Genomic DNA, 18699 nt, shown 5'->3' with positions numbered 1-18699 from the left:
ACTGACAGTAATGATCTATTTTATCTTCTTGTCAAGATCAAACTATAAGGAAGAGGTACTGTATAGGGTCTTATGACTGAGCTCTTTGAAAAATGGTGACCTCCTGCTAATTGAGTGGCTGGGGGGCAGGGGGCATACTGCAAACCTGATTAAAGTGCAGAAATATGGTTAGTCAAGCATGACTTTTGTTCATCTTGCTTTGCAGGCTGGGACAGTGCGTGACTCAATGGCCAAGTCGCTCTACAGCGCCCTGTTTGACTGGATCGTGTTCAGAATCAACCATGCGCTACTCAACACCAAAGATCTGGAGGAAAGCATCAAGGTAGGAGATGTAGTTCAGGTGGGTAGCTGCGTCAGCATGCGTAGGCTGCAAAGGAACAAGTAATAGGTTTATTCCATGCTGAAAAAAAGAAGAAGAAAGAGAACACAACGTTTCGGCCGTGGAGCCTTCTTCAGGTGCCCAGGTAGGAGATGGACTACCTTCCAGGAAATTAAGCCTTCAGGATGCACAGGAACTTGAACATGCATGTAATTCATGGGGTTTTCTTCTGCACACACCCCATCGCATTAGTTGTGGGTGCATGTGCCCTTTGCAGGTGAACAAGAACAACTCACTACTAGGTAGACAATTTTAACAATGTGAAAGCTGTGCATGGAATCAGGTATCTTGGTCTGCTCTGTTGTGGGCGGCAAAACTCCAGGCTGGAGTTAAAAAAAAGTCATTTTGTTTTTTTGTGTGTGGGAAGTTGTGTTTGAGATACATAATCTCTTAGAAGAGTTTTAAGTAGTTAGGCATTAAAAGCAAACTTCCTTCCATGGGTCATCTTGATTTCATTCTGTTCTTGTGCAAAAACATTTTCTGCAGCTCTGGGGGGTTTGTCAGTTTTCTTCCAGCAGAATACACTGTGAATCTACAAAATGAAATAGCCTGGTTGAGTTTGATTCATTTTAATGATTTTGTTTGGATTTTTTATCCCTGAAAAAGTACAGGTATTACATTATTCAGAAAACATTTACATCTTTAGTATTGAATAATATGGCATAAATTTGAATATGTTAAGATGAAAAGAAATTGAATTCTGTCTTTGAATACTGAAATACATCTAATACATTGTTTTGGAGAGAAATATTTAAAAGCAAAAGCCTGAATTATATCACACGGTGTAGAGTCTTTGTTGTGTATTGTATAGGTCATGAAACAATCATTTTCTGTAAACATCCTAAAAAGGCAGACATTCACATGACCCTGCCCAGCTGATTGTAAGTTGAGAAAGGAATGATTGTTATCCAGTTTCTGAGAATATGAGAGGATGCCATTTGGAATTGAATCCTACTGCATTGTGTGGAATTATCTCCCATCTGTAACACAATGATCCTCTTAAATGATGCTTGACTTAAAGTATTCTGTGCACTAGATTTCCAGTCATTATTCCAGTAATTTCCTTTGAAATCTGGTTTGAGTTTTTGCCCTTCATTTTAAGGTGTTGTCTGTATGTTTTTAATATCTGTCCCAAAATGTATTGGATGGCATGCTGGTGGGGATATGAATACAAGGATTTTATATTGATCTGTCACAAAGGCAGGAATGTTATTATGGTTTCCAAACGGTCACAGCTGGTTCAGTGTCGCACGGAGCACGTACAGCAGAGGAGCAGCCTGATTGCTGTGTCTTTTCTTCCGTGCTTATGTTTGTCGAGTATAATGAGGACCTGGACAGTTGGCTGTGCTTGCAGCAGCTTATTTCCTATATCCTTTATAGAAACCTGATGTCAGTCTGTTGCAGGCCCCCTTGCTACATCCTACAGCCAACAAGACCCTTATTGAAAAAATTACTGTCACATATAATATTCATGTTAACATCGACTTAATAACTCATTTTGGTTTCAATGGAAATGTGGTCCAGTGAAACAGATTGGGAACATCTTTCTTGTCCTTTGGCATACCTGCAACCACAGTGCACACGAATCACCGTGAGTGACTTTTACTCCTGTCTGTGGGATAAACCCAGTGCCTTTTGTCCAGGACAAGGAAGAAATCAAGAAACATCTGCCAGGCACAGGACAAGGGAAGACATGCCTGGCTCCTTCTATGATGAATAAAATCGGAAAGTGTTTACGAATTCTGGTAGCAAGAATTGTCTGGGCAGGGCAGTACTGAAATCACGGGTATCCACGGGTTCCTGAATTCCAGAATAGATGACTAGTAGTTTGGAAATGTGCGGATGATATAGGGATGCAAGGATTACTTTAACTTACTTATCTGTTTTCAGAAGAATTCCGGCTTAATCTAAGTTTATTATAAACAGCTCGCATGTGCAAAGCAAACACTCAGAATTTGTTGACACTCAGTTTGGTTCCTTTACCTCCCTGGGATGACCTTTTCTTTGGATAACTGGCAAAGTTCCTAATAAAAGTCTATACCCTGAGCACCATTCCTTTTAGCCCCACTAAGCACTGCTACAGCCTTGCAGCTGGCTGTCACTTTATGAAGAAGGGCAGTGTGTGAAAATCTTGGGTTTTGTTTCTTTCAGATCCTCTCCATTGGAGTTCTTGACATCTTTGGCTTTGAAGACTATGAGAACAACAGCTTTGAGCAGTTCTGCATTAACTTTGCCAACGAGCGGCTTCAGCACTACTTCAATCAGCACATCTTCAAGCTGGAACAGGTAGGGTCTACCACTGTGGTTTGCTGCAGTCAGGTGTTTTCAGCTACCTGCCTGAGACAACACCAGTTGTTTCTCTATTTCTCAATACAGTACTTTTGATAATGACTATGAACCATGAAGGGAAAAAAGTGCGTGAAGCAGCACTTAAATCTTCTACAGCAAGTGGGAATAGTTAAGCATCCCTTAGGTTTGATGGTGTAAATGGAATTTACATTATTGGAATACTGTTTTGTTATTTTTGTTATGTACTGTATAAACAGTTTATGAGGTTTAGCCTAATACCAATTACTGAACTGAGGACAGCAGATATTCATATATCTGTTGAGTGACAGTAGCCCAACCCTTGTAATTAACAGGGATATGAGATTATTGTTTTAAACACCTGTAGAATTAACAGGGATCAAAGACTTAACAACAGAAAAGAGTAATGTTGACTCCAGAGATTAACATTTTTGTCTGTGATGTTGTGGGATTCAATGCTCAGTTATTTACGATAGTGTGGATAACCTTCAACTTTCTCTGCACTCTTTATTTCCTCATTTTCTGATACTGGATGTACTGAGAAGTATGTTCAATTAGCTTTTTTAGTTGTCACTTTTGTTAATACAATTCAAATTTGAATTCTCTTTCTGCATGATGTGTGATGATTTCTAATAATGAATCTTGTTAGAAACCTTTTGCTACTATTATTGTGATGTTGTATTCCTTTAGGTTTCTCTTCAGGGATTAATTATTAGATTATAGTTTTTGTTTACTGAAGATCCTCTTACTATTGGTTTACTCTGACTGACTGACTGGCTTACCCTTTATTTTTGAATTGATTATTGAGGGTGTGTCTTGTTGAACATTCTGATCTCTTGTGCTCTTTATTTATGTTCCTTTCACCCTCCAGAGCTGTACTTGTTGATGGGTTTTGTCAGGGACTCCAGGGAGTCTGCTGCAGTAGGTGCTTTATGCTGATCAGCTGTTTCCTTGAAAGGAAAGACATGCTACACAGGATCCAGCTTTTAGGAATCAGGACCCACTGCCTTTTTTCTTCATGTCCTTGTGCTTACGTGTGTTTTGCAATGAATGACCAACCAGAACCTGCTGTACATTACAACCAGCTCAAGCTGGATTGCTCAGAGCAATGATGTGGGCTCTAAGCAATTGTCTGCAATACTAAATTGCATTTGTCTTCATAAATAGGAGATGCCCTGCCAAAGGCTGTGGTGCATGAATGTAATGCTCTTTTTTTAATGTGTTGTTCTCCTCTGATTAGTTTGATGTTCATATACTCAGACAGCACATCTCACAATCACTGGCACATCAGTAGTCAGCTCCATTTCACATCCCTGAGGGATCTTCTTCATTTAAAAAAAAGTACAAATCCATTGCAAGTAAGTGGTCTTACATAACAAAGCCAACTCACTTTGAAAGTTAAGTAGCAATGTTCTTGGGACTGTAAATAAATACAGCAGGAGAGATTTGTGATGATCTGCACCTTTTCTGTACAAGGTGTAAAAAGAAAGGTTTCTTGTAATTCTACTGAATAGGAGGTTTCAGCTTTGATTGTGGGATCAGATTTTCTTCTTTGAAATTGTTATTATTATGGATGCTTCCAAGGGGGTCAAATCACAAAGGCATTCTCTCTAAGTGCAGGCAGGGCTCTGTGAGTTCCAGTCTGGGTCATGTCTCTAGACGACTGTACCCAGAAGTCCCCAAGCGTCAGCACACATTAAGCTCTGAGCTGCAGGTGGTGGAGTTGGGATTCAACAGATAGGTCTCTTGTGGGGCAACATCTGTGATGGATGTACCTCTCCTACAATCAGCACTGATCCTCCTGTACGCCACTGCAGAGCTTGTACCATGTCAGAAGATGAATGGCTGGATGGGTGGGTGGGGTTTGAGGAGCCTGTCTGCTCTTTCTCGTTCCCTCTTTGCTGGTCCAGGGATCAGTCAAGTGTGTAATATAAAGTACATGGCAATTTTAATTTTTTATTCAAAGTAGAAATAAGAATTCAATGTTCTATGATTTTCCTTAGTAACTTGGCACAATACATTGTTCAATAACGTTAGTTGCGGGAATGCCCGAGAGCATAACCTGAGTTTAATATACAGGAACCTGTGTCAGGGAGATAGAGCTCGGCTCTTTTGCATCAACCCACAGCACATCTCTTTGGCATCTGAGCATCCCAGTGATTAAGGCTCCACCCTCCCACAGCAACTGTTGCAATCGCCTAAAGCACATGATAACAAACAACCATCTCAGGGTTCACTGATTGAGATAGAATTGCAGCTAAGCACCCTAAGCAACTACAGGTTTTATTAAGTACTTGCATCACCTTGACTTGTGATCTTAGCTCAGCTGTGCATAAGATGACTATCAATAGGACATTAATGAATATTTCTATAACTTGACTATTGAATTCAATGAATACCAAAGAAGGGGATTGCTGTGTATATACAATATATAGTTTTAAACCTCTTCACAAATCTATTTATATTATTGCTTGGATTTAAGCTGCATGCTTAAAATGTAGGTCATTTGTCGTAGAGTATGATACAGTATATAGTATTAACACCCAAAAAGTGTACATATTCAAAGCTGAAAATTGCTATATAAATATCAGATGTCCTTTGTTCTGTGACTTCTCTCACAGTTGGTCAGGGAATGTAGTGGTTTGGAAACAAGCAAATGCACTGTCTCTCTTTATCACACATTCCCCAGCTTGCAAAGCTGCTGTCTGACAGCCTGGCTTGAGCCCTTCCCTGCCTGAATCGGAGCCCTGGTCCTTGGGCAATGCAGCTGTCAGAGGCAGGGCAGCCTACGCTGGAACTCCTCTTACTGGAGCTGACATCCACAGAGATAGAGTAATTGGAATATGCCATGAAAAATTATCTCTAATTGCGTGGTACAGAGGATACGCAGTTGGCTGTCGAGATCAGAAGCAAACTGAAAGAGTCAATATGAGTCGTGACTCTACAGTGGGCTCAAGTGGTGTTTAATGGAAGAGGGGGAGACAGCGTGATAAAATGACGGAGTTAGTTTAATCAAAAGCCATGCCTCCCTTAGCCCAGGGCTGAGAAGCACTCAGCTGTGCCATCTTTGTTCTCTGTTTTTAGATTCAAAACAAAATAAAGATTTACTCTTCACCTACAAGCTTACTGTTGTAACTGGACTTTTAAGGTAAAGCAATTTAACTTTTGCAGATAAAAGTTAAAAAAAAACTTCTTAGATAACTTAGTGTCCAGTAAATTTAGAAAGAACTATTTAGTTTCTGTATGTTTCTGTATAGTAGGTCAACACTCCACGCATGTGACCCTGGCTGATCTGTTTTCGGCACTTGCTGTGTTTTTCAAGCTACAGATCTCTGAGCAGAACACAAGCATTGACAGGCTGGATTCTGGGGTTGTAAGCTAGCAGCCTCAGTCTTGTGGAATGTCATGGACTGTAAAAGAATGTATTTTATTTTGAGCAGACAGACTGCAAGCCCTGCAGCTGAGAATCATTTGGTGTCTCTAACAGATGACATGGCACCTCCAATCTCCTGCTCCTTCTGGTCCTCAGAAAGCTCCTCTAAGGAGAGTTTGCCCTCTGTATGTGCATCTGTATCTAATATGCACAATGTTAATGTGTAGTGGTATTTTTATCACCTGCTCAAGAGAGAGGGCCTAATCGAACTTCAGTTCTGCATTTGTGACCTATAATTGTCAGATTTATTTGTGAGCAAGTTTTTATTAATTGTAACTACTTCAAAACACAAGAAATAAATTACAAAGCAAAAACATCTCACCCCCTCCTAGTGGTACACTCCTCTGAATTACTGCATTCAAGTTTAGTCTGATTTTTAAATTATGCAAAATTGGAAGAAGCACTAAGGACTTAACTGAATCTACAGCAGCAAACCATACTGTACTCCCACAACCCCCTGCTAATAGCACAATGAAACAGGGCTTCATTAAAGCTCCATATAAAATAGATTTACAATAGCCAAGATCCAGTGAAGTAAAGGGAAAATGGAGATTCCCAAAGAAATGACGTTATCTTTTTAGTTACTCTATGGGCAGAATTGTTTTGCTACTGTTAAAGCACTATTCTAAAACAATCAATTAACAAGCATGGAATATTCTTGTCTAATATAGTTGACAAAGCAGAAGAAGTATAGTATGTCTCAAAAATACAGCCAGATTCTGGCAAAATATGTTCCTACAGCTTCCTTATGGGCATCATGTATGTGAAGGTTAAAGTACAGTATTATTATGATAGTGTTTTTCTACTGTCACAGGCAATGTCTTCATTTGTAATTAGATTCTTGTTCCAAATAGTATTAGGTGCTAACGGTTTTTTAAGAACCTTTTAGATTAACACATAAAAAGGAATTAGTAGTAAGCCCAGTTACACCGCTGAAAAATATTGAGAGAATTTGATAAATATTTTATTTGGTTTGATTTTATTGTTCTATGTTACTGACATTTTATTATGAAAGATTTAATATTTTACAGGATCCCCTGATCTGTCATAAATAGTCTGAACACATGGGTGGTCTCCTTCTTTTAGAAATGGCTTTATAAAAACAGAAATATAATCAAAGAAAGTCTCCTACGGCTTTTCACCAAAATAGCAGGTGTTCGCTAATAGAGGCTTGTCTATATACTGTGGATAATTATTCAGACATGGTTTTTAATTATAGTCCTTGTCAATGTTACAACAGCGTCTTTTCAATGATCACATCTTAAGTAGGTAATGTTAATAAAATGTCCAGTTACATCAAATGGATTATAGTGTTTCTTATTAACATCAAGTAAAGGAAAAAAAACAGAATTTGAGAATGTTCTGTTTTTTAGAATGTACCTAAATATCTGTTTTTAAGAATTATACATTTAGTTATACATAGCTTTCACGTCCTCTTAGCCTGCTTTCTGTCCTATAAAAAGGTCAGAGAAAGAAATGTGTTGCTTCATCCTCAGATATATTTCCCTCATTCTACTCTTGCTTTCTCTGACCCACTTCAAGCTCTCCATATCTTTCAGCCTTCCTCCATTCTTATCTTTTTCCTGTACCTCTTTCTCTGAAAGGTGGCTGAGAATCAAGTATTTTTTTCTGCTAGTTGTGAAGGACCCTTTTGAGTTCTGCTAATCAATTAAATTCTGTCTGTGTTGCCATGGAGTCAATGAGTAGCACAGTGTTCCAGGGCTTCTCAGTGTGCTGCCCACAGAGGTGAAACACACTGGATGGCTTTGTGGGCTCTCACAGCAGCTGCTGTTAGGTCCTCACCTCCAACTGGGACTGAGGAGATCGCCTCTGAAGACCACTTCTTTTTCCAAAGACTAAGGGCCCTTTGCAAACGTTCAGCCTCCAGGGTAACAGCGTGCGTTGCTTCTCCTTAATGATTTGGAGCAAACTGAATTAAAAAAAAAAACAAGTAGGCAACATCTTTTGCAACTTAATTCTTATTCAGTGTTACAGTTTATGTCCTTTTGCGCTAAAGAATTAAATTATTGGATTTCTGAAGACTCAAAGAATGGATAGTGAATTCCTACATACCAGAAAGGAGTTTTATAGGCCCTTTCTGTATCTTGTTTGTTCTCATTACTATATACTGCACTTTGCCCTAAAGTCTTCTTTTAAAAATATGCTTTGCATGTTGATATAAAGGAGCCTTTAAAGCCTTTGTACATGAACTGACGTTAAACCTTAACATCTATCATGTTAATTTGCTTGTATGAGTAGACATGTCCTGATCTCTGCCATTCCAGTTTCACTCACAAGGGGTTCTGACTTCCTTCCAGCTTGCTTATACTGCTCAACACATGAAGAATGAGTCGATTGACCTTTATGAATAAGGTACTCACTTCAGAAAAACTTATTTAAGATGACATGCAAATTTTCCCTACCTGAAGGGTGTGTTTGTTGTTGTTTTTTTGAAGCTTTAGAATATGAGCAGCTGTTTGACTTTAACTAATTCCTTCATACAATTTGGACATTTTGCTTTAGCCCTGGATAAAGAAATGTAATTAAAAAATCGTTCATTTTGAATGGTAGCTTACTTAGGTAAGCTATAGTATTGTAAAAACTATTGTCAGAGGTATGGACAGGAAGACTTCATCTGTGCATCCACGTCTCTAGCTTAGACAACAAAAAACACAGTGGTGTGTTCCAATCCCTGCTGAGTGTGAAGCCACAAGTGTCCTTGAAGCATTCCTGGCCAGGCAAGGTCCTATGGAGATATGTTTGAGTCTGGTATTAGCCTGTGTCCCATGAAGCATGTTCTTTAAATGCTTCATCGTTCTAAGATGATTGCAGGACTGGCTGCTGTCATTCAGAGAAATGGGGTTCCTGTGTTTATGGTATGGTGCAGTTCGCGAGTAGCCACACCAGTGGCGAAGTGGCCCGTGTTAAGAGTGTCCCACACTGTCAGGACCCTTCGCCTAGTGTTCAACCCCTCTGTCAGTGGAGTCTGGATCTGCAAATCTGTGACAAGACTGACCTTTCCAGAGTAAGAGAGGGACTGAGTGTTACTCCTGTGTTGGTGGGAGTGATGTAGTATTGATTTTCTCTTCTCTCTGAAACACTGTGTGACTCTGCTTTCTTTCTCAGCCTGGAGGTGTGATTGTATTAAGGCAAGGCAGAGACTTGTTTCCATGATCTTGATGCAATCTTGCAAACCAGCTGAGAGAACATTTTTTTTTATTCTGTGCTGTTTAAAGAAAATTTAGTCACATGTTATGTACAACGAACACTGCCCCCTTAGAACAGCATGTCAGCCTTTTCACCTCATAAAAACACTGTTGTGATGAATAACGTGCTAATCATGGCATATCAGCATGTTAAAAGTTCTGGAAAATTATCAGCCAAGTGTCAACCTTAGATGGCAATGTGAAAATAAGTTTCCAAATCTGATGATAAGAGTGGTCTGTTAAGTGCATTGTGGTGACGGCTTATGGAATTCCTATTGCTGTGATAGGACGGCAAAAAAAAACCATGAAATTGTCCAGTCAAGAACTTATTATATGAGAGGATCTTGTGGAAGAGACATAAACGTCCATGCCTACTGTACATTACGATCAGATGTTAAAATCACTCCCAGCTTTCCTACATTACTTTGCTGTATTGACACATACATGTTTCCTTTGCTTCTCTGTGCTGTTGGTCTTGTTTTTCCTTGAGCCGGAGGGAATCGTGAGGCCGCGCTCACTGGGGAGTTGCTCAGTCCGGTGAAGGGATCCGCAGAGGGGCCCTGTGGTGGCTCGAATGAAAGTGATACTGCAGCGTAGGCGAGTGGCTGGCCCACTGGAGGGACACCCTGGCTGTGTTTCAGCTACGTTTGGCATGCGTGCCATCTGCAGCTCATAAATTATGACAGAGTTGTTCTTGGAAAACCCAGACACCTCATGCTTTCATTCTGGTTTTATTGGTGATTTTTTTCACCTTTTATGGAGATGTTGTAAATGTTGTTTTTTTATTTGTACAGGTTACTAGGGTTTATTCTCTGTCAGCCAATTTTAGACTTGTATGAAGGGATGTTAAACCCCAGCTGTATTATCGTATAGTTCTAGTGTTGTAGATTAGCGGGTGGAAAGCCAAAAGTATTGAGTGAGGTTATAAAGACATTATTAGTAGATCATATAACCAAATATGCATTGCCTGTGTGGTACTTTGGATTCTGTATGGGTTTTGCTATCGCACATGAAAGTGATCTTTTTATGATGTTACAAAACTAAATTTATGTATTTTTCTATGTGATTTGAATGAGATGAATGAATCTGCTTCTGCCTTTTATCTCAATAAGCAGTCCCAAGCTGTTTTCAATCAGTGTCCTAGGCAGCAGAACAACAGCCCCTCAGTGATATAGCTCTAAGATCCCTCTTGGGAAATATGTTTTCAGCTCCTTGAGCCATTTTAAGGGATAATTTCAATCTTCAGATTTATTCCTGCATTGCATGTGCAGTTATATACAGAGAGAGAACTTTCAATTGTTTTTATGGATATTATTTTATGTTGTCAGACAATTCTTCCTACAGAATATAGTCTTCGCAGAGTGCCTAGAATCTAAATGTGAAGAAATAAGATGAGCAAGGAAAGCATTACACAGAATGCTTTGTCGAAGAGATTTTCAACCTAGAGCCACGCTAAATTACTTCCCTCCAGCTATTATTTCAGAAGAAACATACAGTATGCAGACGTCTCCGAGGTTAACACTGTATCAGTGGCAGGATTGCAAAACTGAACAGGAAGGTGGTCAGAGAATCACTCCTTAGACTTTGCGCAGTTCACATCACAAAAGATTAAATAGAACTGTAATGTTGTGAGCTGCGTCTTTAAAACAGTCTAAAATTTAATAAGCAGATGGAGAATCTTTCATTTCTCATTGGCATTGGCAAGTTGCACATTTGGTCTTTCAATAATACAGCTTGCGTGTATTATTTGTAACATTTTTGCATTTTAGGTTTTTTTTTCCTCTCATGTCTCCTTGGGGTTTAATGCTGGATGAGCTGCCCTTTCCTATTGTTGTTCTGTTATTCTCATGTCAGACAAATCGGAATTCTATGGGATATCTGGTAGTTATAATGCCATGAGCTGTCCAAGTTGTTACTGGCTTTTAGGTCCATTTGACTTGCTGTATACCTGTCCATCTCTTGTCTAGTTTGAACCGTATTTCAGAGATTATAAACAATAATAATACAACACTGTCTCAGATATATTTTTTAATACTTTTTTTAATTAAAAAGGACAAGTATGTTTTGGTATCAAAGAAATGGTCTTTTCACATTAATATTTTATAACATTGGTTGTTTGTGCTATGTACTGAAACCCTCTCATTCCTGATGCAAGCAAAAAAAAAGCTATTTTTATTCCTATGATCCGTGTGTATGTTGTGGTGAGCAAAGAAAATATTTATGTATAGTAACAGTATCCAGTGCCAAGCCACATACACAAAACCCACTTTGTATTCTTTTTTTTCATTAGCATTTGTCTCCGAGACAAAAAATCAATCCTACAATGAAAGAGGTGAAGTAGAGGCATACATTGCATGATACATGCAAAATCCTGAGTGAAAAACATTCTTCTAATTATATTGGTTGCAGTACTCATTAGTTGTAGTTGTAATGCATTTTAGCATACAAGTCTAGCTGGCGTGAGGATCTGGGTCAGTATGCAGCCTGTAAAAGAAAAAAGAAGGGGTTAATTCATGCCAGGCTGAAATGGAAAAGATTGATGACGTCATGCACAGTATTTCAGCTGTAGAGCCTTCTTAATTTTTAGCATCTTGATGCTGTATATGCAAAGCACATGTAGCTTCATAAAGAGCTGTATTGGTCACCTCTGAGTGTAGGTTTTCAAGTTTTTTATTACGATTCTTGGAAGGTGTCACCATTTAATGCAACAGAAGAGATTGAACACATATTTCAGGTGAGATACAGTGCTCCTTTCCCCTTTAATCTGCATAACTGAATCTGTATACAAATACAGTCCTTTGCTTTGTTTCCTAAATACGGGCTGTCCCTAAAGTGCATTGCACAATGGAAGCTATTTATAAACTTTGTATTTGTCTAGATAGTTCAAACAAAAGCTATTTTAGTTTATGTGCTATCATCAGACAGGAGTTTTGTCTTCCATAACTTTTTTATTTTTTAATTTCTAAGAACAACTCTAAAACATGCCTTATTAGGTGATCTTAAGCTGTCTTGTTGAACATAGTTTTTAACATCTGTATTATTTTGTTTTTGGAATTGGGGAAAAAAAATAGCGGCTAGCTTGTTTGTCCAGCTGAGTTTACATTCACAGAAAAGAAAAATTCCATTGATTTTGATTAAATCCTGGACGGATTACATCCTTTATTGTTCCATTTTCTTTCCCAGCAATCCTAGGAAACACTGAAAAAACATAGAAATGTTAAGAATGCCTTTCATATTATTAAACCTCAGAGGATACAGCCAGCAACAAGGAAGGTTGGTTAAGTTGAACATGAAAAACACATTACTGGTCTGTTGTTTTGTTATCTTGGCAACGTTCCCAAAACACACTGGCCCTAGTTAAGAAATGCCTTGAGCAATCGGAGTGGGGCTTTTGACATGAAGTCATACGTTGGTGCTGTTGTTTTTACCCCAACTGGGCCTTTTGTGCATTTTGTAGAAAATGTTGCAAGGCTCTAGGTTTTTCCAGCAGCATCAGTTTCTTGTAAGTGTCTCTGACCCTCACTGTTCCTGTCTCTGACCCTTTGCGATGATCCGGTGCCTCCGAGCTGGGGATTTGCCCGTAACGAAGTGTGGAATTGCTCTTTCGATTTTATTAGGGATATATGGAGTGGGTTCTCTGAAGCGTTGTGAGGAAAATGAAATCGGGTTCAAGATAATAATCGGATTGATTGTTTACCAAGTGAATTCCAGGGCTCAACAAGGAAACAAAATTCTTGAAGCAGAGCTACATGGATATAGGCAGAATTTCAGGAGTAGTAGTAGTACAGCAGGCATCTGTGTAGTGCTGATAACACCTGGATGTAAAGGCCCAGGTGAGCAAGTCCAGAAATTTTCTTCTCATTCCTCATTTTAACCTTTTGACGAATGAATGTAATTGACAGACAAGGTTTGTTTCTTAATTAAAGCAGATTCTCTTCCCTGTGTCACGCTGAGAGTGGGCTGCATCAGACACCATCATGACAGATTTAGATATAAAAAGATGGAAAGGGAATTTTATGATTTTATCTCTATTGAATAACCAAATTATGCGTTTGTGGATTGAGGAATGAGCTATCACATTTTTGTTTTATAGATTAATTTTTTTTTTTTTACCAACGATGCATCCATAGGCCAGATTAGGAATAATCCAACAGGATGTACAGTAAAAGTAAAATTACATGCAAAACAGAGTAAGGAAAGAATGGAGATATCGGAGGAACTTCTTAATTTTCTATAAGAGTAAGTAAAACATTTTGTGGTGGGTTGGCACCAAATGCCAGGTTTTATATACAGCAGAGAAAACGCAGAAGTCTAATGTGCTGTTTTCCCCTTACGCCAGGAGGAGTATCGGTCTGAAGGCATCAGCTGGCACAACATTGACTACATTGATAACACCGGCTGCATCAATCTCATTAGCAAGAAGCCCACAGCACTGCTCCATCTACTGGATGAAGAGTGCAAGTGAGTACAACTCTTTTCTAACCAGGGTATGGGAACATGAACAGTGATGTAGTTGAGTATCCTTTAATATCATGCATTTTCTTTCCTAGACTCATTGTTCCAAATTTATCTGTGTTGCAGTTGATAACTGTTTCTGATCATGTTTAAAATGTGTCAGAACTTGCAAGTATTGCTCATGTTGTATTTTTTTACGCATGCAGAATTCGTTTGAATGGATGTTGCCACTGTAAAAGGAAAGACGCGACATTTGGTTGTGAACTGACACAAAGTCCATGTATCGGCTATGTTGATGGCAGAATTTGCTTCATTTTGCTGTAGTTGTTTATTTACTTCCTTATTATACAGCAAGAACTGCCATATTAACCTTTTGTCTTTTTGTGTGATGCCCTCAATATAAAACACACCTGGTTATTATTCCACATAATGCCGTAAAAAGACCAGACCACAATCACTTGTTTATTTTTCTTCACTTCGGAATTAAAATTGAACCAGCTTTGTTATAGTACACAATTGAATAGTATCTGTTTATGTATATTTATATTATTCTGGTGGTTTTTTCAAACAAATTTTATAAACAATATCTTGATCATGTCAACATTAATGAAAAGCTTTGTATAATAAAAGGTAAGGGCAGGCCTGTCATAGCATTATCAACAGATTATTATGAAGATTCCTTCTATGAAAGCTTTTCACATTTTCCTTATCTCATTTGGCTCTTGCCAAGCGGATGCCCAGACACTAGAAGAGCTAGAAGTTTTTTTCTTTCTGTAATGAATGACTTCAACGGGTTCCTGGTTAACAGTACACTGCAGTAATCTCTGCATACGCATAATGGCTAGAGTTTCAAAGACACACTTTTACTCGTTTTTATTTTCAAGTGTCTACAAATCTCATATGCAGCCTTGCTTCTAAGAGACATTTCCTTTGAGTAGGCATTTAAGTGAAGTGTCTGTTTTTTTAGAATAAGCTCAGTTCTGATACTGTATACGTTTGACATTTTTCTTACAAAGATGTTTCATGTTTGGAGTGAAAATGAAATTCCAAAGAATTTAAACTGACTGAAATCTGAATCCTGATCACTGTGGCGATTAACAACTTTCTCACCTTCTTGCATGCCACTCGTCTTCTTCCTGTAGGGTTTTATGTTGTTTAGGTTGTAATTTTGGTAATATTTCTTTTGCTTTGGATCCAGGGCTGAAGATAATGTAAATCTAGTTTACATTTCTTTTAACCAGCCTTGAAGCTGGTTTTATGATGTTTGTTAACCTTTAAAGAAATACTGTACACACTTTGAGACTCCAATTTTGGGAGCTCCCCAGGTTTGAGTTCTGAAATATTTGTCATTGCAAAAGAAAAACACACTTTGAAAGAAGGGATTGTGATTACAAATAGCAGTTATCTGTTGGCATGGTTTGAACATTTTAAGACAATTTAACATCACATTCCCAGCCATTAAAAAAAAAAGAGGTTTACAGCTGTATGATGAACATAAGAATCGTTGCAAGCAAGATGTTATTTTATCTATCATGCTCATCCATTTATAGTAATGATAGAAATAATTTTGTTTCAAGGAACTCATCACTGTTTTTGAAAGTTTCTGCTCTAGAGTGATTAGATTTAAAAGTTTCTCTGTAGTGTTTTGCATTCAAGGCATTCCTACAGATATCGCAGTACTACACAATCTTTCTGATTAGTTCTGTTCTGTTCTCTTATGCATATAAGTAACTGTATTTTGTGATCAAGGCCTAAGAGTTCTGTGAATTCAGAGTCTGTTGTTCAGACTTTAATTAGTAGTTTACATTCATTAGTGACTCTGCTCTGTAAGAAAAAAATAAACATCTTGACTTAGAAAATGATTTAGTTAAAAACATAAATACTGTAAGGAATAATATTCTCTGTTTCAAGATTTTTCTAGTACCTTGAAATATGTATATGACAAACTTGTTGTCAGTACTTGATTAAATAGTTATTTAGGTAGATATGGTAGGAATGTACATTCTCAGGACCAGGCATTGCACAAGAGCACTGTAGCAGCTTAACACAATGACAGAGGAAGAATCTCTGGTCATGCACAAGGCTAATAGCCAAGAATCAAAAAGCCTTTGCTTAAGTATAAAGCACACTGCCATCTGTTTCATATACAGAAAAGAAGACCTGTCAAATTTTAAGTTTCCCAGATAGCACAGAACTAATTACTTAGCTAAATAAATATTTTCGTTAGTTGCTTAATTTAAGCACATTGTCAACACTGAGTACTTCTGGAGTGTTGGAGCTCTAAAAGTTTCAAGCAATTCTTCCATCTTTTTCTTTGTGTTAAGTTCTGAATTCAAGAATGTGGTATTAAGTCTGATTAATTGGAACACTTTCAAAGATTCCATTCTTCTTAGCTAGCACACAATCGCAGAGCTATGAAGGCACAGGCCATGTGTGAGTAGTGTGTTGGACTGTTATCTGTCTTGCTCATGCAGAACAGTTTTGATCCAGCAGGAAAGGGCCATGTTTAAACAGCACTTTTAAACATGCCCTTCAGTTTTATAGGCGATGGTAAAGCAAATCAGAAGCTCCAGACACACACACACACACGCACACACGCACTATACAGGCCCACTGCAGTGTTCTGCTTTGTGTAGAGAGAGGAAAAGCAGCAAGAAAGGGGCAGATATCAGTAGTTTGTTTTCTCCTTCAAAGCTCATGGGAGTCTTTATCCGTTCATTGCAGTTTTCCGCAGGCCACAAACCAGACCCTTCTGGACAAGTTCAAGCGGCAGCACGAGGGGAGCAGCTACATCGAGTTCCCTGCAGTGATGGAGCCTGCTTTCATCATCAGGCACTATGCTGGCAAGGTCAAGTATGGAGTGAAGGTCAGTACTTCCATGTGGCGGCGTGTCTCACATGGGCGAAGGCACTGGCTGTCTCTGACCAGCACGCCGTGTGGGTAACGTCTCTCTTCAGATGACCGACCCCAGCACAGCTCCTCACAATACCGAGGTGCAATACTGTAGAGTACTGTACACTGGGCAATGACAGGGGAGTGAAGAAATGGGTCATTTGGTCCTAAGAAAAGTGTCAGTTTCTCTGTAGCCATCACAAAGGGAATCTCATGTAACAGAAGCAGTGGTTTCCAAAGCTTAATTGTACTGACCTGTATTGGGATTTGGACTGTATTCTTGGGATCATTCTCAGCTGTGTTTTTATAAAAATACTTTGGCACAGTGCAACATTTTATATCCAATATTGTTGGGATTTTTAAAGAAACATATTAGACAAAGTTTTTTTTTTTCCATTTGCACTCATCAGGTGGCAATCAAATAAACCGCATTTGTGATTTTTCTACTTCCTGATTTTTGAGGTTCACTGTCTATTACTGTACGCCCCTCTTCCAAGGAAAGACAACTGAAACCGTTTGACTGTTTATTTCAAGCTGATGCTCTGATTCGTGAAACATACTTGCAAACAAAACGTACTTACCTCAGCGTGGCTCCAAAGAAGATATTTCTCAATGACATTAGTCATGATGTGCTTCTGAAGTCTCAGCTGGCACTGACCCCTGTAATGGACACATGTTAATGTCACAAGTCCATATTAAAAATTAATTGCATTGGTACCGAACAAATATTACACAGCTGCTTTTTGGTATCACTCTCCAGGTAAGATAACTAGGATGTCTCTTACTGTCTGCCTTGGTCTTTCTGCAGGATTTCAGGGAAAAGAACACTGATCACATGCGACCGGATATAGTTGCTCTGCTGAAAAGCAGCAAGAGCTCTTTCATCTGCGGCCTGATCGGGATCGACCCTGTCGCCACTTTCCGCTGGGCTGTGCTCAGAGCCTACTTCAGGGCTCTGGTGGCCTTCCGGGAAGCAGGCAAGCGATATGTGGAGAAGAAATCTGGTAAGTGATCATCCTGCCAACATAACACTTCAGGTTTGTGCAAGTTCGAGTATACCACGTGCAGCAATGAGATTATAAGCGCTAGTATGCTGTATCATCTCAAGCCAAAAATATGTCTTCACCTAGTGGGAATGACTTTCTGTACTGTATTGAAATTATTTTCAGCATTACAGTAACTTGTCTGGGTAATTCACATATGTTTGAACAGTCATTAAATCCCCTTTAGAATAATAATAAGTTATTTATTCACTTTGGGATTGTTTTGTCGTTTGGGCAGACACAGAACTAAGTAGCTCAGGAAGAATTTTGAATCTTGATCTTGTAACCATGAGATCTGAGAAATCAAGAATTGCTCTTCCTTCTCTGATACAAAGCCATTTAATGTGATCCCCATCCATTCTCCACACCATGGAAGTGGAGCAAAGCATATCTCAAGGTTTACAGCAGCATGACAAAATGGATGTTTAAACAGATATTGCCACTTTAGAGCTTTTCACAGACTCCTCCCCATTGCATAGCTTACTGTCTGAAAAGTTTCTATAAAAACAACACGTTCTTCTGCCTTTTGTGGTGCCGCTGTTTGTCGCTCATGTATGCACATCCTGTATGCTCACTATTGATCAGAATCAAAAGAAAACCATACAATCTGGCTGACGCAGGAGAATATCAATTTGTTGCTATAATGCGTTCAGTTTTAAAGCGCTGACTGCACTGGGTTTGTCCCAGCATAGAGATTAAAATCCTATATACTGTATGTACTCTGGCGGCAGGGAAGCAGTGAAGAAGTGGCATCCTCATGCTCATTGGACAGGAAGGAGCCCTTAACTGAGGCATCATCATGCTGTGGTGGCTGGCGCTGTGACTGCTGTGCTTTGTAGAGACTCCCTTTGCATAGTGAGCAAGTCCTGCAATGAACAGGCCTGGCTGCTGAGCACTACACTCCCACAGAACATGTCTTCTTCCTTGCTGGTTTGGGGCAGAGACTTTGAATGCAAGGAAAATGGTGTTTCATGTATTCATTTA

General features: G+C 38.9%; 1 protein-coding gene across 16 annotated transcripts in view; it reads left to right on the top strand.

Annotated features, from left to right (window-relative positions):
- The window catches only part of myo9aa (myosin IXAa), a 176468-nt gene that overhangs the window by 118027 nt on the left and 39742 nt on the right, over positions 1-18699 (top strand). For all 16 annotated transcript variants that reach the window (XM_015343498.2, XM_015343494.2, XM_015343500.2 and 13 more), the window contains 5 exons: positions 206-322; positions 2531-2665; positions 13665-13786; positions 16505-16646; positions 17481-17676. In XM_015343498.2, the coding sequence (XP_015198984.2) occupies positions 206-322; positions 2531-2665; positions 13665-13786; positions 16505-16646; positions 17481-17676 (712 nt within the window). The remainder of the gene's footprint in view (positions 1-205; positions 323-2530; positions 2666-13664; positions 13787-16504; positions 16647-17480; positions 17677-18699) is intronic.

The sequence above is a fragment of the Lepisosteus oculatus genome, chromosome 5 (assembly GCF_040954835.1).
Source record: "Lepisosteus oculatus isolate fLepOcu1 chromosome 5, fLepOcu1.hap2, whole genome shotgun sequence".
Taxonomy (NCBI): Eukaryota; Metazoa; Chordata; class Actinopteri; order Semionotiformes; family Lepisosteidae; genus Lepisosteus; species Lepisosteus oculatus.
This window is presented reverse-complemented; position numbering and strand designations above follow the sequence as displayed.